Source organism: Mustela nivalis (assembly GCF_964662115.1).
Source record: "Mustela nivalis genome assembly, contig: HAP1_SCAFFOLD_2132, whole genome shotgun sequence".
In the NCBI taxonomy this organism is placed as follows: domain Eukaryota; kingdom Metazoa; phylum Chordata; class Mammalia; order Carnivora; family Mustelidae; genus Mustela; species Mustela nivalis.
In genome coordinates this window covers 27,004-53,087 of record NW_028134532.1, presented here as the reverse complement: position 1 = coordinate 53,087, position 26,084 = coordinate 27,004, and the positions used below count along the sequence as shown (strand labels likewise).

Genomic DNA, 26,084 nt, shown 5'->3' with positions numbered 1-26,084 from the left:
ATACCTGGTAACCACACTGGAGTGAATATTAATTATACTATTGGTAGGCAGTTAACTCGCTAAGAAATCTTACTTTCTCCTCTACATTTACCAAATGGAAGAAAAGAATGCTATTTATCTGAATTTGATACCTACAAGTGGATGTTTATAATGACCACAATTTTAACCAAACCCTTGAGACTGACAGAAAATGGTGTCATTAGCAGAATCATCATCATAGACTGACAATGTCAGGATTCTTCTGGATTCTTCAGGACTTTCACTATGAGACGCAGTTAAAAGAGACTATACTTATTTCGCTATAACACAACAGAACTTCTCCAGATCTCCAGCAGGGGTTGTTAAGTTTGGGGTGAAACACCTCATCACAAAGTTTTGTCTACAGCCACTCTACTTTGCAGCATGGCAAAACATAGCAAACAGACTCTCTCTGGCCTTATTTCCAATTGCAAGGTAAGTATGAATGCTTTTAGTGATTTTAATGATTCTGGTTCTCTTGAGATGACCTATTTTTATTGCTGGAGAGTCTATCTGGATCCACCTCTTAGACCAGAATGGTACCAGTGATTTGGCTAGGTAGCAGGATATGATGTCATTGTTCTCAATATTCCCCACTATGTGACAAACGTCTGTAGAAATCACACTTTTTCAGTCTGTAAGGCATATGTCATCAGATCCTACACTGATGAACATAACAAAGGACAAAGATTATCTTGAATCACTATATTCAATTACCTCGGAATTTTAATTTTTAAAAAATTCAAGAAGATATCCACTGTATGATTGCAACTATATGACATTCTGGTAAAAGTAAAACTTTTTAAGTTAGGAGTTAAGGGTTGTAGCAAGGGGAACAGGCACAGCACAGAGAAATTTTAAGGCAGTGAAACTATTCTATGTGATACCACATGATAGATACATGTCATCACACATTTGTTAAAACCCATAGAATGTACAACACCAAGAATGAACCCTGATGTAAATTATGGATGTGGACAGTAAAGATGAGCTAATATAAATAAAACAATGTACCACTGTGGTTCAGGATGTTAGCAACAAGGAAGGCTACACGTGTAGAGGAACATGCGGTAAATGGAAACTCTCTGTACTTTCTGCTATATTGCGCAATGAACTTGAAAATGCTGTAAAAAATGAGGCCTATTTACTGTGAAGGAAAAAACAAAAGGTATCCATTGAGACTGCTAAGTGTTGGTACAAACCAGGTGATTTATCTAGTACTTATTACTTGATTTCCTTCTGGGAACCAGAATTTTGATATATGCTAGGGAGAAGATGCCTACATGATTATCACTTAAAGAAAATTTCAGGCACTGAGTATCTATAAGATTCTTGTATTGGCAGACAACATCTCACACGAGTTGTCATGATTTGATGCTGGAAAAATTAAGTACACCCATAGGCAGAGGATTCTTAGAAGCCTGCACTTGGCTTCCTCTAGACTTCACTCCAGGCACCTTTTCTCTGCTGATTTTGCTTTGTATCATTTCACTGTAATAAACCACAGACATGCGTACAAATATGCTGAGATGTGCGAGTTCCTCCAGTGAATAACCAAACCTGGGTGTCATTTTGGGGGCCTCTAATACCGATGCATTATATGCAATTTTTTTTAAATATTTTATTTATTTATTTGACAGATCACAGGTAGGCAGAGAGACAGGCAGAGAGAGGGCAGGGAGCAGGCTCCCTGCTGAGCAGAGAGCCCGATGCGGGGCTCGATCCCAGGACCCTGAGATCATGACCTGAGCCGAAAGCAGAGGCTTAAGCCTCTGAGCCACCCAGCCGCCCCGCATTATATGCAATTTTTATGATTAAGGTTGATGTTTTAAGACACGATTACAGTTAGAAGGTTATTTCACAGAACACCTTTCCTTGAATCTGTTTTTCTTAGTATTTGCCTGGGAGACTGCTGTATTTCTATATCCATTTGAATAAAGGCATAAAAGGAATAGATGAAATAATGTCAGAAAATAATGTGAAACAAGTAACAATCGTATTTTAATTGGGGGAAAAAAAAGAGAATTCTGATGGTTACCAATATGTCCTACAGTATAAAAGTTCCTATAAAAAAACTAAAAGGTCACATAAATTTTCTGCAACTTAATAGGGCTTAATTCACTTCTATTGTAGTTATGAATCGATAAGGTAACTGGGATAATTATAGAAAAATATATAACTATCATACACAGTATAATAACACACTATTGGTTATAGAGATTTTTGTTTCCACTCGTTTTCTTAATTTCTTATAGAAATAGAAACAGTTCACCTATTAAAGGCAGTTGTTGACAAACTGCTCAAAAACTCAGAAATACTACAGTCAAAATGTAGGATGAGTTATCCACTCCAGTCTGAAAATAGTGGATTTGATCATTAGAGATCAACAGAACTCATTTGGGGGAAAACAAAGTGAGTTATCTTATATACATAGGTGGTTAAAAACTTGTCAATCTAATTGGCCACATATTCTTGTTAAGGCACAGTTTACCAAATTCTGAAAAAATACAAAAGCATGTCACATAAAAATTTCCGATAATCCGGAAAATGCTTTCAATCTTGGCTAAATATCATCACTAACTCTGTCACTGTGGTACAGCTACAAAGAAATTTACCATAAGAAACAACAAAATATGAAATACATTTTAGATGGGGTAGCCTGTTACCTTTGAAGGAAATAAACATATGGTAGAAATGTGTTCCAATAGTGATAGATTCCAAGACAGTATTCCTTAGTGCTTTCTTTACAGATGAAATTCTTTGGGACTTCATCAAAATCAAAAGCTTCTGCACAGCAAAGGAAACAGTCAAAAAAACAAAGAGGCAACCCATGGAATGGGAGAAGATATTTGAAAATGACAGTACAGACAAAAGGTTGATATCCAGGATCTATAATGAACTCCTCAAACTCAACAAACACAAAACAGACAATCATATCAAAAAATGGGCAGAAGATATGAACAGAGACTTCTCCAATGAAGACATACAAATGGCTATCAGATACATGAAAAAATGCTCATCATCACTAGTCATCAGGGAGATTCAAATTAAAACCACATTGAGATATCACCTTACACCAGTCAGAATGGCCAAAATTAACAAGACAGGAAACAACATGTGTTGGAGGGGATGTGGAGAAAGGGAAACCCTCTTCCACTGTTGGTGGGAATGCAAGTTGGTGCAGCCTCTTTGGATAACAGTGTGGAGATTCCTCAAGAAATTAAAAATAGAACTTCCCTATGACCCTGCAATTGCACTACTGGGTATTTATCCCAAAGATACAGATGTCGTGAAAAGAAGAGACATCTGTACCCCAATGTTTACAGCAGCAATGGCCACCACGGTCGCCAAACTGTGGAAAGAACCAAGATGCCCTTCAACGGACGAATGGATAAGGAAGATGTGCTTCACATACACTATGGAGTATTATGCCTCCATCAGAAAGGATGAGTACCCAACATTTGTAGCAACATGGCCGGGACTGGAAGAGATTCTGCTGAGTGAAATAAGTCAAGCAGAGAGAGTCAATTATCATAGGGTTTTACTTATTTGTGGAGCATAACAAATAGCATGGAGGACATGGGGAGTTAGAGAGGAGAAGGGAGTTGGGGGAAATTGGAAGGGGAGATGAACAATGAGAGACTATGGACTCTAAAAAACAATCTGAGGGATTTGAAGTGGCGGGTGGTAGAGGTTGGGGTACCAGGTAGTGGGTATTATAGAGGGCCCAGATTGCATGGAGCACTGGGTGTGGTGCTAAAATAATGAATACTGTTTTTCTGAAAATAAATAAAAAATAAATTTTAAAAAATGATCAGTAAAAGTAGAGATATCAGAAGAAGGCAAATGAAAGAGGATGGAGAGAGACAGCACTAACAAAAATAGTCCAGTACTGACATTTTTTACTGACACAGAATCCCTGGCAAGTGAGAACTAGTATAGTCAGCATATCACCTTATATTTCCTCCTTGATATTATACTAATTTTCTGCAATAAAATACTTAGAAGGGGTCAGTTTCTCCCAAACTGCTGGTCTGTGTAAAATATTTCTGATCAAAATTTAAAATTGTCAAAATACAGCTGCATCGTGATTCCATTTCAAAGATAGGGCCTGACAGTGACTTCCTGCCTATTGCTTCCAGATTGTGGCCCTAGTATTCATCCAGGAGAATGTCCCAGGGACTTGAAGAAAAGCTCAAGTACCTCTAAACAAAAAAGGTAAGAAAGACAACACTTTTCCTCACACTTGACCCCTAGGTTTTGACAATTATGGGAAAATGTTGGCCACTCTACTCACCAGGCTAGACCATTTCCCCTTGACCCTGTCCAGGTAGATACTGCAGTTAGAAAAAGTTAGGGAAGACCTTACTTGATGTGTTATTTTTCCATATTTGGACACAGAATGTACCGGTCACATAAATAACAGACCTTACAACTCAAAAATGGTTCTTTTACCATTTTTGGTAAGAACTTTTAAAAGTTAAATCCAACTTTTTTTAGTGATTTTATTTGATACAATTAATACTCCATGAAATTTTTTTTCAAATTTTTCAATAACATTTCCTCTAATTCCTCATCCTAAGTTTCCCCAGCCACTTCTCAGTCTTCTCTACCAAGTCTTACACCTCCATCCACTCTTTATATATTGGTATTCCCAGGCTTTGTTCACTGGCCTTCATCTATTTCTATATGTTTTCCATCATGGACAAGCTCAATCTTTGTCCAAGCTATGACTTTGCCTAATAATTCTAATCAGTTTATTTCAAATAAGCACCTCCAAACTTGATGTTCTATCTCCAGCTAGAAACTCCTAGTATTCAATTATCCAATTACTAAAAATATACTACATGGATATTCCATCAAATTCAACATATACAGAAAATACCTGGTCTTCCCTATTCCCACTGCACTCTGATAAAGTCCTACTCATTCTTCATGGCCAGTTTAAATGTTAGTGTACAACCTGGAAATGTATGACTCTTCTAAGATTTCTTCTTCCCCCTCCCCTTTTTTAATATTTTATTTATTTATTTGACAGAGAGACACAGAGAGAGAGGGAACACAAGCAGGGGGAGTGGGAGAGTGAGAAGCAGGCTTCCCATGGAGCAGGGACCCCAATGTGGGGTTTTATCCCAGGACCTTGGGATCATGACCTGAGCTGAAGGCGGCTACTAAATAACTGAGCCACCCAGGCATTCCCCTCTCTCCTCTTTCTACATTCAATAATCATGAAACTGTATTAATTATACTTCTTTTCTCTCATTGCTTTATATTTCCCCTGCCACTGCCCTACACAAACATGAGCTCCTAACTGATGACTTCCAGAAGAAAAAAAAAAGCCACCAACTAATGTTATTTCTTAAATGAATAAAAAGTTTTTAAGCAAAACAAATGAGAAAGGGGGCACCTAGGTGACTCAGCTAAGCATCTACCTTCACCTCAAGTCATGGTCTCAGGGTCCTGGGATCAAGCCCCATACCAGGCTCCCTGCTCAATGGGGAGTCTGCTTCTCCCTCTCCTTCTGCCCCTATGCCCCACTGGTGCTCTCTCTCAAATAAATAAAATCTTTTGAAAAGTTTTAAATTTTTAAAAAATCAGAAAGATAAGGCCTAGAAAAAGAACAACATTGTAAATTGAATAAATTGAGCCTCCTGATGTTTTCAGTATAGAGGAGAGAACATTTCATAATGGACTGATACTAGACTAAGGAAATATAAGCGTCCTTTATCTTCCAGTATCTTTATGTGTTTTTTTTCCAATCTATCCTCCACATGAGGGGTGACCAAACTATGGCCACAGGCCAAGTCAGACCAGTAACATGCCTGTGCCCCCATAAAACTTTATTTACAGAACCAGATGGTTGGCTCTTGCTATTCACCTACATATTGCTACAGCTGCTTTCACACTATAGTGGTATTTGTAGTTGAAAAACCACAGGGCCTTAAATATTCACTGTCTGGCCCTTTAGAGAAAAAGCTTGGTGATCACTATTTTGTGCCACAACCAGAAGGCCCTAATTCAAATCTAATCTTGTTACCCTTCTGCTTCACATTCTCCAGTGAGTCTCTGCATCAAGTACTGCTGGCTCCCTCCCCAATAACCGTGCCATAGTCTTCATTCTTGCTGGAAAACCACAGCTTTATTTGGATATTTATTGTCCCAAACACAAAGAAGGTGCCCTTACCCCAGCTTCAAAAGGAAAAAGGATTATTCTAAGCTAATCACAGTACTTGGTTTACCAGTGGCTGGTTTAGGAATAAGCATGTGATATAACTAAGCTTATGAGATGTTAGAGGAAAATTGCTGCAAGCCTCTGAGTTTTCTTCCTATTTAAAAGAAACATATAGGGGTGCCTGGGTGGCTCAGTTGTTAAGCGTCAGCCTTCGGCTCGGGTCATGATTCGAGGGTCCTGGGATCCAGCCCCACATCAGGCTCTCTGCTCAGCAAGAGGCCTGCTTCTCCCTCTGCCGCTTCCCCCTGCTTGTATTCCCTGTCTGTCTCTCTGTGTCAAATAAATAAACAAAATATTTTAAAAAAAGAAAAGAAACATATAAAGAAAAACAGTCCTTCCAGTCAATGGATATTGTCATGTGAGAATATGCCTCTAACTGTTGCTAATTAGCCAATCAGGAAAGGGCATAGAAAATATTGCCAACCTCACAGCTAAAAAGAGACAACTGGGATCCTGGAGACATCACTGATCCATCAAAACGATTCTGGTTCCTACTGTTTTAGTCACTGTTTTGTTTGGTTTGCTTTTTTTAGATTTATTTATTTGAGAGAGAGTGAACGCTTACTAGAGAGAGTGCACGAATCGGAGAATGGCAGAGGAAGAGAATCATCAAGCAGACTCCATGCTGAGCACAGAGCCCTGTGGGATGTTGGGCTTGATCTCATGACCCATGAGACTGTGACCTGAGCTGAAACTAAGAGTCAATGCATAATGAATAAGCCACCCAGGTGGGCCCATTTTAGTCACTATTATAAGTCACCTGTTATTTGCAGCTAAAAGCATTAGATCTGATAAATTTCCCAAGGTCTAAAGGGTAAGATCTACACCTTTCCATGGTACTGAAAAACTTTCATTAGCTTGCCTTAGCTAAGTATTCACTCATTCCAACCATTCCCATAGCACATTTTCTGCACCAGCAAAACTGAACTGCTCCTAAGTGCTTCGAAGTTCATTCATACATCTGAGCATCCGCACTGCTGTTCCCTCTGCAAAACATGTAATCTTGATGGATGTTCCTCCTGCCAAACATGGTTTTTCTGCTTATTTACCTGGCAAACTTACTACTCAGTCTGCATACTATCGACTTACATATTAAATACCAATAAAAACATAACAATGAGAATTATAAACATTAGGGGACTCTGGCACATACTAAGCATGGAATAAACTAAATAATAAAAATAAAATAGTGAAAATAGAGTAAATAATAAAAATGACAATGATAATAACAAACTTCTGGAGGGCAAGGATTGTGTTTTTTGAATGTTTATATTCTACATCAGAGTAACAGTAGGTAAAAGACACTTGATATTTATTTGCTAAGTGAACAAATGAAAATGAGTAAATTGCAAAACCAAACCAACCTACAGTTTTCTTTGATAAAAGTCTACTAAATTAAATGTTTCTTCATACATTTCAGATTGTACAATGCACTAGGTGCCACATCTAGGAAGCAATGGTAGCATTTTTGTTATTGTGAACCATTTTTGTGCTTTGATTATAATCTGTTGAGCCTCAGTTGCCCCATTTGAATTTTTATTATGATAATCTCTTTACTAATGGCAACAGAGTATCTTGTTCTAACAAAATTACACTATCCTGGGGCGCCTCGGTGGCTCAGTGGGTTAAAGCCTCTGCCTTTGGCTCGGGTCATGATCCCAGGGTCCTGGGATTGAGCCCTGCATTGGGCTCTCTGCTCAGCAAGGAGCCTGTTTCCCTTCCTCTCTCTGCCTGCCTCTCTGCCTACCTGTGATTTCTCTCTGTCAAATAAATAAATAAAATCTTTTTAAAAAATTACACTATTATGACAATTATGCAACAAACAGAAGAAAACATTGTTCTAATAAAGTCAACATATCTCATTCTCTTTTACTAATGAGAAATTACTAAATAGTTGTTAAAGGTGAGATCTTGTTGGTACAACAATATGTAAAACAACCTATGCTCCTCAAGGCGTTTCTTTTCTGATTTCTGTACCATAGACAGTTACCTTTAAAGAAAAAAAAAAAAAACACAGTCTCACTGGTATTGCTGCATACTAGCTAAGTTTTCCAGTTCGTATTTTTTGTCATTTCTTTACGGTACCAGGAATATATTGTAGAGTCCCCAGTTTTAAGGATAGCTCCTTTTTTAATGAGACAAATCAGTATGTAATAATATTTACTAAATGTAATCCACTTGTAAAAATTAAAAGATCCATTTTCATAACAAGTTCAATTTGTTTTAATATGCTTAAAGTGGAAGTATGAAACATACTTACTTAAAATCTTTCTCTTATTTACACAAAGATACAAGGGATTTTAGGGGTCATGACTATAATAATGAATTTCTTTTCAGACAATAATGCCTTATATTTTAAATTGCCTACAATTAAATTTTTTTTTGTTGTTTTTCACACTGAGGTACTTTTTTTTTTTAATTATGTTCAGTAGACAGCATACACTACATCGTAAGTTTCGGTTGTAGTGTTCAATGATTAATTAGCTGCGTATAACACCGAGTGTCACCACAACACGTGCCCTCCTTAATACTCATCACCCAGTTCCCCCATTCCCCAAGCCCCTCCCTTTCATAACCCTCAGTTTATTTGCTGGAGTCCGGTCTCTCTCATGGCTTTGTTCCTATTGTTCATGACAGTATTCAAATTCTTAAATAATTCTGAATACTGGACTATAAAGAAAGATACTAATGCCCTTCAAGGGATGAATGGATAAGGAAGATGTGGTCCATATACACTATGGAGTATTATGCCTCCATCAGAAAGGAAGTATATCCAACTTTTGTAGCAACATGGACGGGACTGGAAATTATGCTGAGTGAAATAAGTCAAGCAGAGCTTATTTGTGGAGCATAACAAATAGCATGGAGGACATGGGGAGATAGAGAGGAGAAGGGAGTTGGGGGAAATTGGAAGGGGAGGTGATCCATGAGAGAATATGGAATCTGAAAAACAATCTGGTGGATAATCTTTTTAATGTGCTGTTGGATCCTATTTGCTAGGATCTTGTTGAGAATCTTAGCACCCATAATCATCAGTGATATCGGTCTGAAATTCTCCTTTTTGGTGGGGTCTTTGCCAGCTTGGGGGGTCAGGTTAATGCTGGCTTAAAGACAGTCTCTTCAATAAATGGGCTGCCTGGGTGGCTCAGTTGGTTAAGCAGCTGCCTTCGGCTCAGGTCATGATCCCAGCATCCTGGGATTGAGTCCCACATCGGGCTCCTTGCTCAACAGGGAGCCTGCTTCTACCTCTGCCTCTGCCTGCCATTCTCTCTGCCTGTGCTTGCTCTCTCTCCCTCTTTCTCTCTCTGATAAATAAATTAAAATCTTAATAAAAAAATAAAAAATAAAATAAATGGTGCTGGGAAAATTGGACAGCTATATGTAGAGGAATGAAACTCAACCATTCTCTTACATCATACACAAAGATAACCTCGAAGTGGATAGAAGACCTCAACATGAGACAGGAATCCATTAGAATCCTAGAGGAGAACATAGGCAGTAACCTCTTCAACACTGGCCACAGCAACTTCTTTAAAGATATGTCTCCAAAGGCAAAGGAAACAAAAGTGCAAATGAAATTTTGGGACCTCATCAAAATCAAAAGCTTCTGCACAGCAAAGAAAACAGTCAACAAAACAGAGAGGCAGCCCACGGAATGGGAGAAGATATTTGCAAATGACAGTACCCAGGATCTATAAAGAACTTCTCAAACTCAACACACACAAAACAGATAACCATATCAAAAACTGGGCAGAAGACATGAACAGACACTTCTCCAATGAAGACATACAGATGGCTATCAGACACATGAAAAAGTGTTCATCATCACTAGCCATCAGGGAGATTTAAATTAAAACCACATTGAGATACCACATTACACCAGTTAGAATGGCCAAAATTAGCAAGATAAGAAACAACGTGTGTTGGAGAGCATGTGGAGGAAGGGGAACCTTCTTCCACTGTTGGTGGGAGTGCAAGTTGGTGCAGCTACTTTGCAGAACAGTGTGCAGTTTCCTTAAGAAATTAAAAATATAGCTTCCCTATGACCCTGAAATTGCACTACTGGGTATTTACCCCAAAGATACACATGTAGTGAAAATCAGGGCCATCTGTACCCCAACGTTCATAGCAGAAATGGCCACGGTCATCAAACTGTGGAAAGAACCAAGATGCCCTTCAATGGATGAATGGATAAAGAAGATGTGGTCCATATTCACTACGGAGTATTATGCCTCCATCAGAAAGGATGGATGGGACTAGAAGAGATTATGCCAAGTGAAATTGGTCAAGCAGAGAGAGTCAGTTATCATATGGTTTCACTTATTTGTGGAGCATAACAAATAACATGGAAGGCATGGGGAGATGGAGAGGAGAAGGGAGTTGAGGGAAATTGGAGGGGGAGATGTACCACGAGAGACTATGGAATCTGAAAAACAATCTGAGGGTTTTGAAGGTGCAGGGGGTGGGAGGTTGGGGGATCCAGGTGGTGGGTATTATGGAAGACACGTATTGCATGGAGCACTGGGTGGGGTGCTTACACAATGAATTATGTTACACTGAAAAGAAAAAAAATAATAGAAAGATATTAAGAAAGGAAAAAAAAATAAGGGCCCCTGGGTGGCTCAGTTGGGTAAGCATCTGCCTTCAGCTCAGGTCAAGATCCCTGGACCCTGGGATTGAGTCCTACATTGGGCTCCCTGCTCAGTGAGAAATAAGCTTCTCCCTGTCCCTCTGCCTGTGTTCTCTCACTTTTCCTCTGTGTCAAATAAGTAAAATCAAGAGGTGGGAGAGAGAAAGAGAAAGAATGCAAGAAAATGAACTTAACAATTTACATTTACGATTTTGTTTTTTTTTTTTTTTCCCCCACTATTCTTTCATTATCAAAACTTTTTTACTCTGACTTCATCTATGTGACCACGAAAAGTACTTCACTCTGAAAAGTCTTACCTGGATTGTTATTTTGCGAAAAGTTTTTAAGTCTTTCTTCTGTATGTTTGGCAATTATTTGGTGATTGCTACATATAAGAAGGGTGATAAACAATGTTACTATTTTAATACTGATATGAAAAACATTTACCAAATATATCAAATTCATAAGTGTATTTGAAATAATATCAGAGCTAATATCAAAACTTAAATTACCCTATATACTTAAAGTAAGGTGAACTAGTCATGAAGTAGTAATTTAGCAATTAGTAGTGTTAGCTTGCCATAATGGAACATGTTTTGAACTCAGTGGTCCTAACTATAATCACAGCTATTTGCTCTTGGAGGAGCCACTTCTCTCTGTCTCCAAGTCTTCCTCTATAAAACAGGCATCTTACTGCCTTATTTCACAATGTTGTTAAGAGGATTTAATGAAATATTATACCTAAACATGGCCTCTCGGGAAAGGTGATGCCCACCACTCTGGGAAGGTCAGTATGAGGCCTTTCATCACCTCATAAGAAAAGGCACTCTGCGGGATTTTAATCAGGCTTGAGATACAGGCCTAGTAACAAAGGAGAAAGGAAAGTCCAGGCTCTTCCTGTAGCATTATTTGAACCTCTTTAACAGCTTAGAAGGGTCCCAACTATCATCTGCTAGCAGGATAGACAAGGAAAATCCTCAAGCGGTACTTCATTATGAAGGTCTGCACTAACATATGGGCTTCATGTAAGGCTTTTGAGTGTGAAGGGAAGGGTGTGTGTGGCTAAAGCCAGGGGGCCTGGTGGCCAGAACAGGGTGCTGGTGCCTTGGAATAGCAGCTGAGCATATGAGCATATGTCATAAACTAAAAGATGTTGTAACTTTGAAGTCTCATTGTGGGTCACCATGAAGACTGGAGAATGCGGATCAGCAAGGTCTTCCTGGGAGCAAAGGTCAATCATAACCAGACTGCAGGGAAAAAAATTGCCTTCTAGAGGATAGGTTTGTATAAAAAGTAATTTGCAGGGGTGCCTGGGTGGCTCAGTCCTTTAAGTTTCTGCCTTCAGCTCTGTCATGATCTTGGGGTCCTGGAATTAAGCCCCATGTCTGGCTCCCTACTCAAACCCTCCCTCTGCTCATGCTCATGCTCTTGCTCTCTCTCTCTTTCAAAAAATTAATTCTTTTTTTACTTTCTATCTCTTTTAAAGATATTTATTTATTTATTTATTTATTTATTTATTTGAGAGAGAGAATGAGAGAGGGAGAGAGAGAACATGAGAGAGGGGGGCGTCAGAAGGAGAAGCAGACTCCCCTCTGAGCAGTGGACCCACCTGCAGGACTCAATCCTGGGACCTCAGGATCATGACATGAGCCAAAGACAGTCGCTTGACCAACTCAGTCACCAAGGCACCACACAGCAATATTGCAGCAATAGAATCAAATGAAACAAGGGAATGATAAGAATGCCCTTTTTTCCTTCCAAATGACTTGAGAAAGAGGATCGTCTCTTTGGTCTTAGGGAACTCCTTAGGTTCTTGGAAAATTCAAAGGGGAAAGGAGATAACCGTCAAGGGAAAGGATAGGATTTTCTACTAAACTGAGCATCTCAGGACCCAAGTAACTAGTTGGGCGGGGTGGGGGGAGGTGATGTTGGGACACCTAGGTGGCTCACTTGGCACTTGGTTAAGCATCTGCATTCAGCTCGGGTCACAGTCTTGGGGTCCTGGGATTGAGCCCCACATCAGGCTCCCTGCTCGGCAGGGAATCTGCTTCTTCCTCTGTCTCTACTCTGCCCCTCTCTGAAATAATTATAAATGAAATCTACAAAGAAAGGAAAGGAGGAGAGGGAGGGAGGAGAGGGAGGAAGGGAGGGAGGCAAGAAGGAATAAACACACAAATATAACATTCTTTGTACCCCATGCATAACAGTTATCCTTGGAATAAAACAGATAGAGTTAGGATCCCTAAAGATAAAGGTCTCGATAGTTCTGAGATTAAAAAAAAAATCCTGCACTCATTTCTAATGCTGATTAGTCTAGCCTTTGTCTTGGTTTCTGGCAAGTGACATGGGCTAACTCACTGCAGCCCCAAAATTGCCGGAATCAAACTATGAATTCCCATCTGTTACATAAGAACTAAGAGTTCAATTATTTTAAACTTCACTTTAGTAATAACTTACATTTTAATGTAAACACTTACCCATCAGATCCATCAAAAAGAGCATAGTCTCCTGCCGTCCATCCACGTTCATCTCGAGAAGAGGTATTAACACCTTGCTGAAGAAGAAGCCTGACTATATCTGGAGATTTAGAAGGTGCAGCAAGCATGAGGGCTGTTCTAAAATAACAGAGACATAACTTCACCCTTAGGAACTTAGGGTTATCTAAACAGCAAATTTCATATACTTTACCAGGTTAATATCTTTCCTGTCAGTACAGAATTGACCATTGCAAATTCAAGTGTTTATTTTTGTAAATTACCTCCATGGCTAAAATTAAAAGACAAAAAATAAGCCTCTTGTCCCACCTGGGTATGATAGTAGAAGTTGCTAGTTTAAAGTCATTTGATGAACAAGAAACTATGCTGAGGTCACTTAACTGAATGAGTGAAGATTTTAAAAAAGAATTCCCCATAAGCTGATTCAGTGTACTTCCAAGCCTTCTAGAGGACAGGTCTGTATAAAAAGTTATTTGCAGGGGTGCCTGGGTGGCTCAGTGGGTTAAGCCTCTGCCTTCAGCTCAGGTCATGATCTTAGGGTCCTGGGATCGAGCCCCACATTGGTCTCTCTGCTCAGTGTGGAGCCTGCCTTCCCTCCCTCTCTGCCTGCCTCTCTGGCTACTTGTGATCTCTGTCAAATAAATAAATAAAATCTTTTTAAAAAAAAGTTACTTGCAAGGGTGTTTGGGTGGCTCAGTCATTTAAACGTCTGCCTTCAGCTCAGTCATGAAATTGGGGTCCTAGAAGTGAGCCCCACATCTGGTTCCCTGCTCTAACCCCTTCCCCTGCTCATGCTCGCTCCCTCTCTCTCTCTCTCTCAAAAAAAAAATCTTTAAAATTAAAAAAACAAAAAATCTACTATCAGACTTAAAATAAGAGCATTCATACTAACAGTAATAAAAGAGTAATAGTTGCAGTTAATGGTACTAAAATAAGCATGGTTAGGCACTAAATTAAATACTATATATATTATATATATATATGATATTATTATATCATATATATATATATATATATATATATGATATTATTTACACACAACAACCCTTTAAGGATATATTATCCTCCTTTTCATATCAGAGAACGTATCTGATGATGATAAGTAATGTTTCCAGAGTCACATACCCAGCAAGTAGGAAAGGAATTAAACCTAGTCTTGTGTCTATCTAAAGTCCATCTCTTTTCTCTTTATCAGCAACCTATGATTTGTCCTCACAAAAAGAAAAATCTATTCGATTAGAGTTATATTTCATCCTTCTACCCTTACCAATGGAAAATTTATATATATATATGATGAAAAAGGATGATAAGCTCACCCTATCTGGTAATAGTAATTAATAATCACTTAGGGGTCATATAACATCAGTATTCTTTACAAAAAAATTTAAAGCAAGGAGTCATCCAAAAGATAAAACAACTCCTATTTATGTTTAATATGCATCTTTTAAGGAAAATGTATATGAAGTAGAAGTTTCTAAAAAATACTATAAAAGGGTTAAGAAGTTTAATATTGTGTCATAGAATAAAAGGAGTCCACACTTTATAATAAAACTAATATGAAACCCTTTTAGCTAACATAAAGTCATATGGCAGAAAAAAAAAGACTGCAGATCACATCAGTCAATAATATGTAAGAATATAAATTTCGTGTATACTGTTCTTCATGTTGCCCCATCAGAATAATTGATTTCTGCCTAACTGATGACATGTCGACATTTTTCACTATGTAATTATAAATTAATCCTCTTCTTATTAAGTTAATCTTTCTGACTTAATTATTACCACCCTAGAACAATATAAGGTTAAAAAAAAAAAAACAACTACTGTACCTTTTAAACTTATCAACCACATGTACATCTGCTTTTTCTCTAATTAACAATTCCACCATTTTGTGGTTGTTTTCATTTACAGCAAGTAAAAACGGTGTGAATTGGACCTGTAAAAGTGTAAAACCAATTTATAATTTACAAAATTACATATTTCCATACTGAATTTTAAAACCTATAAAGGATCCTCTAACCTTAAACACATACATAAGTACTCTCAACCCCCCACATTCCCAAGCCTTCAGTCTTCCCCACCCCCTCCCACCGCCCCTACCTTTCCACCCACCCCCACCCCCACACCCCTCTTTCACAAGCTGCTCCTTCTCTTGGCAATAGCCCTCCTCAGGGGACCTGGGCGGCTCAATCTGAGGGTCTGCCTTCAGCTCAGGTCCCGAGCCCAGGGTTCTGGGATCCAGCCTCATGTCAGGCTCCCTGCTCAGTGGGGAGTCAGCTTCTCCTTCTCCCTCTTCCCCACCCCTCTGCTCACATCTCTCTCCCACTCTCACTCTCTCAAATAAAAAAATATTTTTGAAAATAATAAAATAAATTAAGTTAAATAGCCCTCCTCCACCTCTTCAACAGATTAACTGTAGTCATTCTCCAAATCTTACTTCAAACATTGACCGGTTCCAAGAATCTCGGCTTCTATCACAGCATTTACCACTGTATACTCCACTTATTTTATTGCACCCATCGAAACCAAGAGCTTCTTGAGGGAAGGGACTATATTTTATCTCTGTATCTCCAAACTCTAAAACATAGCCGTAAAAGCTTAAAAGTATTTTTACTGAGTTAACAGCCTAAATGATTATCTCTGGAGTAGTGTTTCTTAAATTATATTCCAAAGAACATATACTTCCTGGAAGGTGAGGATTGTGCCTCAATAGAAAGATTCAATGATCCTCGATGTTTGAGAAATATTACAGAACTGCACATTATCTCTAGCGCAAAAGAAATCGGTTTAAATTTGCTTATCCCCATTTTACAATACTTTCATGGCAACTATTAACATTTCAGAATTAGAGTTTCAGGGATACACTGTTGAGAGCTTTCCAGTAAAGGTGAAGCTTTTCTCCAGGTTATACCAACATGCTTGATTCTCTTCTATCAATGGTATCAGGATCCCAGATGTCAACATAAAGTGCTCTTGCTCCAAATGGGTCACTAAGGAGATGGACTCTGAATTAAAAGAGCAGCTGTGAGGCATCTGGGTGGATCAGTCAGTTAAGTGTCTGCCTTTGGTTCAGGTCCTGTTCTTAGGGTCCTGGGATCCAGCCCTGCATCAGACTCCCCTACTTTTCCCTCTCCCTATGCCCTTCCTCCCTACTCATGTGTGTTCACTCTCACGTTCTCTCTCAAATACATAAGATCTTTCTTTAAAAAATGTTCATTAAAGTGAAATCTTAAAACTTTGAATAACTAACTTGACAGTTTACAGCACTGTTAGCCAAAGCGGGCCTCTTTCAAAACTTGAAGAAAACCAACACTTGGGGCAACAAAAACTTAATAACTATAATCAATTGTAGATAATTGCTGCATTTAAGAATGAAAATGTATCAAAGACTAGTATTAATATCAACTGAATCTTAGAAACATAGATCACTTCCCTATCCCTATAGCTAAATCATGGTCTTAGAGCAGAATAAGGCATATTCCATGTAAAATTAGAACTACTACTAGAAGTCAAGACAGAAAAATTCCTGCTACTTGAAGAACATGCTTCTCTTCTTATAAGTCTGCATATGTGCTTTCTTCCTGCTTTCTTTCTTTACAGTCCCTAAAAAAAATGTATTTCCAAAAATTAAGCTCAAGAAAAAAAATTAAAAAATAAAAATAAAGTGAAATCTTAGACAATGAAGTTATTTCAAAGTATTTTCATTCAGGGAATGCTCGAGATTCTATTTATGAAAAATTGACCCTATCTATGTCAATCAACAGTGCTTCCTTAAGGGCAGTGGTAGGAGGTAAGACATGTCAAAGAAATAACAAATGGAAGAGTGAGTGCAGTCCCCCTCGACTCCCCAAGCACAGCTACTACCCCCTGAGGACCTACACAATGCTAAGCAGGAACTACTCTGTGAAATGGGAGACCCCAGTGTGGGACATGGCAGGCAGAGTGGCTATGAGCACAAGTAGATGCCCCTGGAGGATGTCATGACCCGATCCCCTTGCTCTCATCTTCAGAACCTTGGGGCCTGGAGGGCCCGGGGCCTGCAACCTGCTGCTTTCTCCTCCCACTCACACTCACCCAAGTTACCCCACTGGGTCATGGTCTCCCACCCCTTCCCAGCAGCACCCATTTCCTAAGTCCCTGCACAGCACCCAGCCTCCATCATCACCTCACTCCCCTCAGGCCTTCAAGCCTTTGTGGGCTCTGAGCCCACCATCCACTCCCAAACACTAATGGGAATATTCTCCTTCTGGGGTGGAAGAGTGGCTGGGAAACAGAGCTCTGCCCTTTCCGTGGGCTTCATCGTTCTCTAGTCCTCCCTGCCCTGGCTTTGGAGTTGTTTCCATGGTATATGACTTGATGATAGAATTCAGTATTTATTACTTATTACATATATGAATAAATATGTAAATAAATGTTTTGTAGCTAAAAAATTTATATATACATATATGTTTTAAAATTTCAAATACTTTATAAATAATGTTTACGTACCTTGTTTCTTGCTTCAATATTTGCATGGTATAAAATCAGCTTCTCTACTATTGACGTGTTCTCACCAGCAACAGCATAGTGGAGGGCAGTATTGCCAAACTTATCCGTAAGATCTGGATTAGCACCATGTTCTAAAAGAGTAGTTACACATGCCTCTTCCTGGTATTGTACAGCCTGTCAGTAGTATCCCAAGAAAGAGAGTGTAAATTCTGGGAATTTAAAGCAAGCATGCTACAACTAATTAGGTACATTTAATTGTAATAAATTTTCATTCTAAGTAATTAAATCAAATCCATCTCAGGCAGACACAGCTGCTACCACACACCTTCATTAGAGGAGTCCTATAGTCTCCATCATAGAGGTCAAGCTTGCATTTCATCTCTACAAGATAATCTACCATGTCAGCATGGCCGATGGTACAGGCCAGATGGAGAGGCGTCCTATGGAAGTGAAAGAATGTTTTAGGAAATTATAGTGCACTATTTCAAAACATGCAATTAATTCATGAAATGGTAAACATTAAATAGCATCTTATTCCTTTGACTCAAAAACAAAGATTTCATTTTCTTTTGAAGAAAGTACAATAATTACTAGTGATCATTCACCATACTAATAAAAGAGCAGGCTATCTGACTAGGTAGAGCGTGACCTCAGGATTCAGCTCAACCTGGGATAGGATTTAAACTTAATAGTTATGGTTCAGCCTTATCCTCAATTTCCTCATCAAATAATGGAGATAAAAACAGTTAGCTCATGTTCCCTGCCTTGCTCAGTTTGAAGGTCATGTGACTCTTGATCTCAAGGATCATGAATTCAAGCCTCATGTTGGCTACAGAGATTACTAAAAACTAATAAAAATAAAGTAAAGAATAGGTATCTCACGAGACCTCATCACCATGCTTAAATGAGGATCTATGCAAAGTTTGTTACATATTATTATTATGACTATTACTATTGCTACTACTGTACAAATCCCATTAGGTAAAGTGATACAATTATGCCTACTTCTCAGATATGTTTTAAATATTCACAAGAATACTACATATCAATGATTCTAGGAGGCTCATTTTGTCACCTTTTAGTATCTCTGACATTGGAATGTGATTTAGAATTCAAAATGTCTTACAATTATAACTGGCAGAATTTTTTAAGATTTCTTATTGGTATACAAAATGGTGGGGCATCACACAATCAATGTGCCTTACGTTAAATGTAATAATGTTATATACATACAACAGCTCTACTGCAGTTCTAGTCACATGGTTGGCATTTAAATAAATTTTAGTTCTTGAAAGCATTATGGGAAAAGAGGACTAAAATAATGAAGAATTCTTTTTAAGTAATTCTTCACTCTGATTTTCAAGAAACTTTAAGCCAAAGGAAGCTCAGGATTCAAATAAACAGGAACAGTTTTATTTTTGTACATTATGTATTTTATATATATTTTATATATGAAATAATATATATTTTCTATATCTTATACATAAATATATCATATGTTTATATATGATAGATTTTCATATACATTATATTAAATAAAAATGAAATTATTTTTTTCATTTTATTAGATTTATAGATCATATGAAAATCAAAAATTACCAATTATCAATATTAGTATTTAATACCATTATAAATAAATAGCAGGTCTTTCTTCACCGTTTATGAATAATTCACCTTTTCCTACTAATATGAAATGTCACCATATTGAGGTGTTTGGCATTTTCTTCTCTGCCCCATTCATTCATCTATCCTTTCAGCCATTAGTAACTGTGTAATTTGTGGAAACTTCAGATACATTTTGATATCTGGAAGGGTATATCTGTCTACTTATAAAAATTTAAGTTTTTATTTTAATTCCAGTTAACATGCAGTGTTATATTACTTTCAGGTGTACACTCTAGTGATTCCAAAAAATTTCTTAATGTCATCACAATGATAAAAGAGAGCAGGTTTAACACAAAATTCTTAAAACCATGATGATTTTATTTGCTTTATGGAATGTGGAAGAGTACACATTTGAGAAATACGTCTTCCTAATCACAAACAGAACCATGTTCCCAATTCAAAATTTATTTCGACAGCCATTCAGTAAATAACATACATACAAAGTGGACACAGATAAAATTATATATTGGATTCTATCGAAAAAATTTGTAGCCCAGAAGTTGATCTATTATGGGATTAGACCTTTTTTTATAACATTAACATATAAAAAGATGTCCATTAAAAATAAAATACTGGAGGCGCCTGGGTGGCTCAGTCATTCAGCATCTGCCTTGGGTTCAGGTCCTGATCTCAGGGTCCTACGATCAAGCCCCACATCGGGCATTCTGCTGGGGGTGGGGGGCTGCTTCCACCTCTCCCACTCCCTCTGCTGTATTCCCTCCCTCTGTATCTCTGTCAATAATAAAATATTAAAAAATAAAGTGAAATACTGTATATACTTCATTTCTTTTCTGTCACTATTGAAATGTGGTTCAGTCATATCAAAGCTGTCTCTTAAGTGGCCTATATGGGGACTTATGAGTGGGTCCAAAGGCAGCTGAGGATTTTGTTTTGTTGCTCAGCCAGCCTGGGCACCAGACCCCTTGCTGCCCAGCCTCAGGAGGGAAGACCGCCAAGTGCCCTTGGTGACAGGAGGGTATTTACCCCAAAGATACAGATGTAATGAAAAGAAGGTCCATCTGTACCCCAATGTTCATAGCAACAATGGCCACAGCTTCCAAACTGTGGAAAGAACCAAGATGCCCTTCAACGGATGAATGGATAAGGAAGATGTGGTCCATATACACTATGGAGTATGAGGCCTCCATCAGAAAGGATGAATACCTAACTTTTGTAGCAACATGGACGGGACTGGAAGAGATTATGCTAAGTGAAATAAGTCAAGCTCAGAGAGTCAATTATCATATGGTTTCACTTATTTGTGGAGCATAACAAATAGCATGGAGGACATGGGGAGATGGAGAGGAGAAGGGAGTTGGGGGAAATTGGAAGGGGAGGTGAAGCATGAGAGACTATGAACGCTAAAAAACAATCTGAGGGGTTTGAAGTGGCAGGGGGGTTAGAGGTTGGGGTACCAGGTAGTGGGTGTTATGGAGGGCACAGATTGCATGGAGCACTGGGTGTGGTGCAAAAACAATAAATACTATTATGCTGAAAAAAAATAAAAAATAAATTTAAAAAATAACATTAAAAAAAATTCTTGATTCCTTACCTCTTTCTCTTTTCCCTCTTCCCATTTTAGTTCCTCCTGCATTTACTCCCTGGCATTTAGCACATCCATCAACTACATCCTGAAACATACGCCCTAATTTAGAAACCTGGAACTGCTTGCCTATAAGCTCCTTAAGTTTTCATGTCCTCAAATGAGTACCCTGATTTATCTGGCCTACTAAGTTCTTACCTAGTCTCCGAGAAAGAATTAACTTTCCTGTTTTAGTCTTAGCCCAATTCTCCTCATAGTCTAATTTAGGCCATTTTTGTAAATACTTTAAATCTTCTGAATAGTTCAGTTTTTCTGGTAGGGCTGGAGCCAGAAGTGTAACCAGCTCCTGCACTGTTTTTTGGGGGTGCTTGCTTTGCAGGTTGATCTGCTAATTGGTTTCCTTTTGAAATCAGACCAGTCCCCTTTTAGTGTCCTGGGCAGTGCATAACGGCCACCTCTTTTGAGTCCCAAATAGCTTGGAGGAGAGCCAGTACTACTTCTCTGTTTTTAATTCTTTTTCCTTCTGCTGTTAATAGGCTCCTTTATTTATGAATAGCCCCATGTATATGGAAAGTAGCAAGGGCATACCTGCTGTCCATATATATGTTGGCAGTTTTACCTTTGGCCATCAGCAGTGCAATCAGCTCCGCATTTTGCACCGATGTTCCATGTGGCAGGGCTGCTGTCCAGAGTTCCTGCTCAGGGAAAACCACCGCAGCCCCTGCATCCCTTTCTCCATTGACCATGTAACTACTCCCATCCATGAACAGAGTCACCTCTGCATCCAGAAGGTGAATGTCTCTGAAGGCCGCCCTTACTTCTGTGACTCGGGTTAGGACCTCCCCGCAGTCATGTAGGTGGTGAGCCAGCTCTACTGGCAGCAGCGTGGCTGGATTTAGCACCACTGGGGGCCGGAAGCTCACTCTTGTTTTGTTGAGGAGGAGGCCCTGATACCCTGTCACTCGGGCGTTCATCACTCATCGGTCTGGTGGATTCTGGAGAAGGCCTTTGGTAGTGTGGGTGGTGGTCAAGATGAGATTTTGACCAAAGTCAATTTACTTGCATCCTTGACCAGGAGGGCCATGGCAGCAATTTTGCAGACACAAGGGGGAACCCAGCTGCTACTGGATCTAGTTTCTTGCTAAGATAGGCTACTGGCCTTTGCCAAGCCTCCAGAGTCTGAGTCAAAACTCCTTTGGCCACCTCTGCTTTTTCATCCACATACAACTGGAAGGGCTTCTGGGATGGCCAATGCTGGGGCACTCAGTAAGGCTGTTTGTAATTCCCAAGATTCTCCTTCTGCCTCAGCCGTCCACTCTATCATAGTGAGCCCCCCCTTTGCCAGTTCATAGAGAGGTCAGGCAATATCCGTAGACTGCAGTATCCACAGCCTACAGTAGCCCACCATCCCAAGAAACTCCCTCACTTGTTGAGACGTGGTGGGGTTGGGGGTATTGGGTGATAACCTGTTTCCTGGACTCAGACAGTGAACGCACTCCCTCGTGGAGATCAAAGCCTAGATAAGTAGCATGGCTCTGACAAAGCTGTGCTTTCTTTGCTAACACCCAATACCCTTTTCCTGCAGAATATGTAAGAGAGCTCTCATCCCCACGAACATGACTCATAGTCCTCAGTGGCTATTAGCAAGTTATCAACATACTGTAACAGAGTGACTCCCAGGTTAGAGGTTCTATACTCATGCATATCCTCATTTAGGGCCTCGCTGAAGATAGTGGGTGAATTCTTGAACCCTTGGCCAGGCCAGAAGCCAAGCCACATACTTGCCATCAGACATGCCTGCAATACCTCTCGATTTGGGCGAATTCCTCTTCCTGAGGTCCCCAAAGTATCCAGAGGTTCCTGCATCTGCCAGGAAGTGATATCCTTTACTCTCCTGGGGAGGCTGTTGGGAACTCTCTAAGCAAGGTATCAGGCCAACAGTACCAAAGGGCTTTCAGGCTCCAGGTTTTATAATGTCCACCTTAGTTCCTTTAAGCTGTCTAGTCATAGCTGAATCTTTTCAAATATGACATTCCAGTCAAAGCCTTGGTAAAATAACCAGTGTTTCCAATGGTGTCTTGTTACAAGGAGAACCGATTCTTACTGAACTTATGCAAATGACTGATTGCCATGCAAGAAAGAATACTTGCTGAGACCTTTCGGTTTCAGAGGGTTCAGATAGAGAGAAAGAGTTGAATACCTTCATTTGTTTACAAATGACTACTTTTACATCTCTGTAAGTTACAGATAACTTAAGAAAAAGTTTAACAAGCCTGGGAGAGCAAACACTACGGAACCAGTAATGTTTAAAATAAGACAAAACATCAAGAGATACAACATTACAATCTTTCAGTTCATCTAGTCCCATGTTACTCATTCTGGTTTAGTCTGAATGCAGCTTTTACTTCTGGCAATTCTTTCCCATTTTAGTTCCAGGATTTTAACATATCAAAGACCTGTATTTGTCCTGAAAGTCTACCCATATGAATTTCCTTTAAGGCGGAAGTCATTTTACAAGAGAATTCTTAGAAGGCAAATTTAAGAATCATTTAAGTACAAAACATGTTCACCAGCAGATTTCAAAAGCACAAAACTGTTCCAACAACCAACGCTCTAGCATTTTATCCCATTTGGTTAAGACCTAGATGTACAACAAATTTAATTCCATTTGTCATTCAAGCAAACCTTCACGTTTTCACAGTTTCAGGATACCAAAGACTTTGAGAGCTACTTTAACAATTACCCATTAAGACCCTGAGACAGACAGACAACCATCAGTTTAGTAACCTCTTTCTTAACATATTTCATGTTCCACCTGGGCCCACTCCACTTCAGATGCCATGCTCTCCTGCCAGCAAGGGGGAGGGGCTAGGCAGTCCACATCGGGCCATAGAAGACAGGAACTGCCCCAAAACAAAGAGAGTTTCAGCAGCTGCTTGGGAATATTCCTTAAAGTCTCTGTCTCGAGTTAGACTAAACCACAGTTGGCTCCAGTTATACCCATTAAAAGTCAGAGTCCCCTCATTCTCTGCTTGCCCCATTTTTTCAAACACAGCAAACAACACAACAGACAACAACAACAACAACAACAACAAAACAAGACAAGGACAACTGCAGGCCCAGTGGTCCTGCCACAGGTGGGGATTTTCTAGGGGGACTCAAAACCCCTGACAGCCTAGGGGGACTCGAACCCCCTGGCTGCCTAGGGGGACTCGAACACCTGGTGACAGCTTAGGGGGACTCAAACCCCCTGACTGCTGATAGGGACTTGAACTCCCTGGTGACCTACCAGTGGAGGGAAGGGGCGTCCCCGCATCCACTCTAGCCCTGGGGAGCATGGCTGCTCCAGCTCCTTCCCGGTGGGCCATACCCTGGAGCTCCACAATCAGACAGACAGGATCCCGTGATCTTACATCCAGAGGCTTTTCCCAGAAATCCTGATGCTGGCTCCATGCTCATTGTTTGTTCCCGGACAATCCCGTAATCAAAGGAATGAGACTGATACAAAGCGAAAGTCAAGCAATGCTTTATTTCGCGCCAAGCATCGAGAATCAAACTGACCGCTCAGGGCTGTCTCTTGCAAAGAGATGAACCCTCCCAGCCTCACAGACTTTTCTAGAGGTCGTTTAGCCGGGCTATACACAGGTGGGCAATGAGATTGTGATACACAGAGAAAACTGCACAATCATGCTAGGTCTGCAACACACAGAGAAAACTGCCTGGGCTTTCTCTGTGTGGCCAATTGAATTTCAATTTACCCTAGTAAATATACGGATGGCCAACTGAATTTCAATTTACCCTAGTAGATATATGCGCATCCCACTGATTGGATGTCTTCACCTGGCCTGACCTGCCCTTGTATCTATCTAGGCTTTGCAAGTAATTTCCTCTGGGAGGGGCGGGGTCAATCTAAGTTCACTACATAAACACAAAATGACTCCCTCTGGCTAAGCAGGCCCTTAATGCCTATTACCTTTTCCTCTTGTCTCTTTTATTCACGTTCTTCCCACGCAGTAGCAACTGATCCATATTCCATATATCACCCAGGAGAGCAACTTTGTGGATCTTTTTGAGCTCTTTCCGGCGGATGTTATACCGGGGCTGGGTCTCCGTGACTTCCTCCTTCTGAACCCTAGCCATCAAGTCATTCATCCCCTGGATGTCAGAGGTTGAGGATGAGCACACATTCCCACTCTGAAAACAAAAAAACTTCTTCATTGCAAAGCCTAGAGGCTTTACCACCACTTCACCTTCCGCTTGGCTCTTCACCGCTTCTAGACACCAACACCAGTGCTAGAGATAAGCCAAACCCACCACGCAACAGTTAGGAATCTTGGAGCACCTAACAACGGTAACTATGACGCCAAGCACAAATGCGCTTGCGCACCTCTGAATCCGGCGTGGCTGCGCCTGCGCATAAAGGGCAGTGACTAAAGGTGCCCAACGCGCATGTGCGAGGCCCAAGCCTCTAAGATCTCAGTGTGGTAGGGCCTCCGCTGGGCTCCCCGCTCCCAGGCAGCGGGGCGGCGGGGCGGCGGGTCCACGGGGCGGCGGGGCCTCCGCTAGGCTCGCCGCTCCGGGGTGGCGCGAGGGCGGGGCCACGGTGCCTCTGCTGAGCTCGCTGCTCCGGGGCAGCGGAGCGGCGGGGCGGCGGGGCCTCCGCTAGGCTCGCCGCTCCGGGGTGGCGCGAGGGCGGGGCCACGGTGCCTCTGCTGAGCTCGCTGCTCCGGGGTGGCGGGGCGGCGGGGCCTCCGCTCTGCTCGCCGCTCCGGGGCTATAAATGTGGATAATAATATTTTAAAGACTCTAAAGACCTACAACAAAAGAAGAAGTGTTTATTCATGAAAATTACTGAAGTTTGATTGGAGTTGTGTGAGTCTGTTCTGTGCTCTCACCTCCCATGCCAGAAACCTGTCACTTAGAGAAGGGACTTGCCTGACCTGAGGCAGAGTAAGTCAAAGAGGTGGCCTCCATGCTAAGCAGACAGGGTTCTCTAGCCTGAGGCTGCAATGC

At 40.3% G+C, this 26,084-nt stretch overlaps 1 protein-coding gene across 1 annotated transcript; it reads right to left on the bottom strand.

The window, feature by feature from the left end:
- Positions 1 to 162: 162 nt before the first annotated feature.
- On the bottom strand, positions 163 to 25,223 carry LOC309858283 (uncharacterized protein; the record flags this gene model as incomplete). Its single annotated transcript, XM_082750958.1, has 6 exons — positions 163 to 262; positions 13,358 to 13,495; positions 15,205 to 15,311; positions 17,864 to 18,037; positions 18,189 to 18,303; positions 25,045 to 25,223. The coding sequence occupies 6 exons, from the start codon at positions 25,221 to 25,223 to the stop codon at positions 163 to 165; spliced, it is 813 nt and encodes a 270-aa protein (XP_082607084.1).
- Between the last annotated feature and the right edge of the window lie 861 nt (positions 25,224 to 26,084).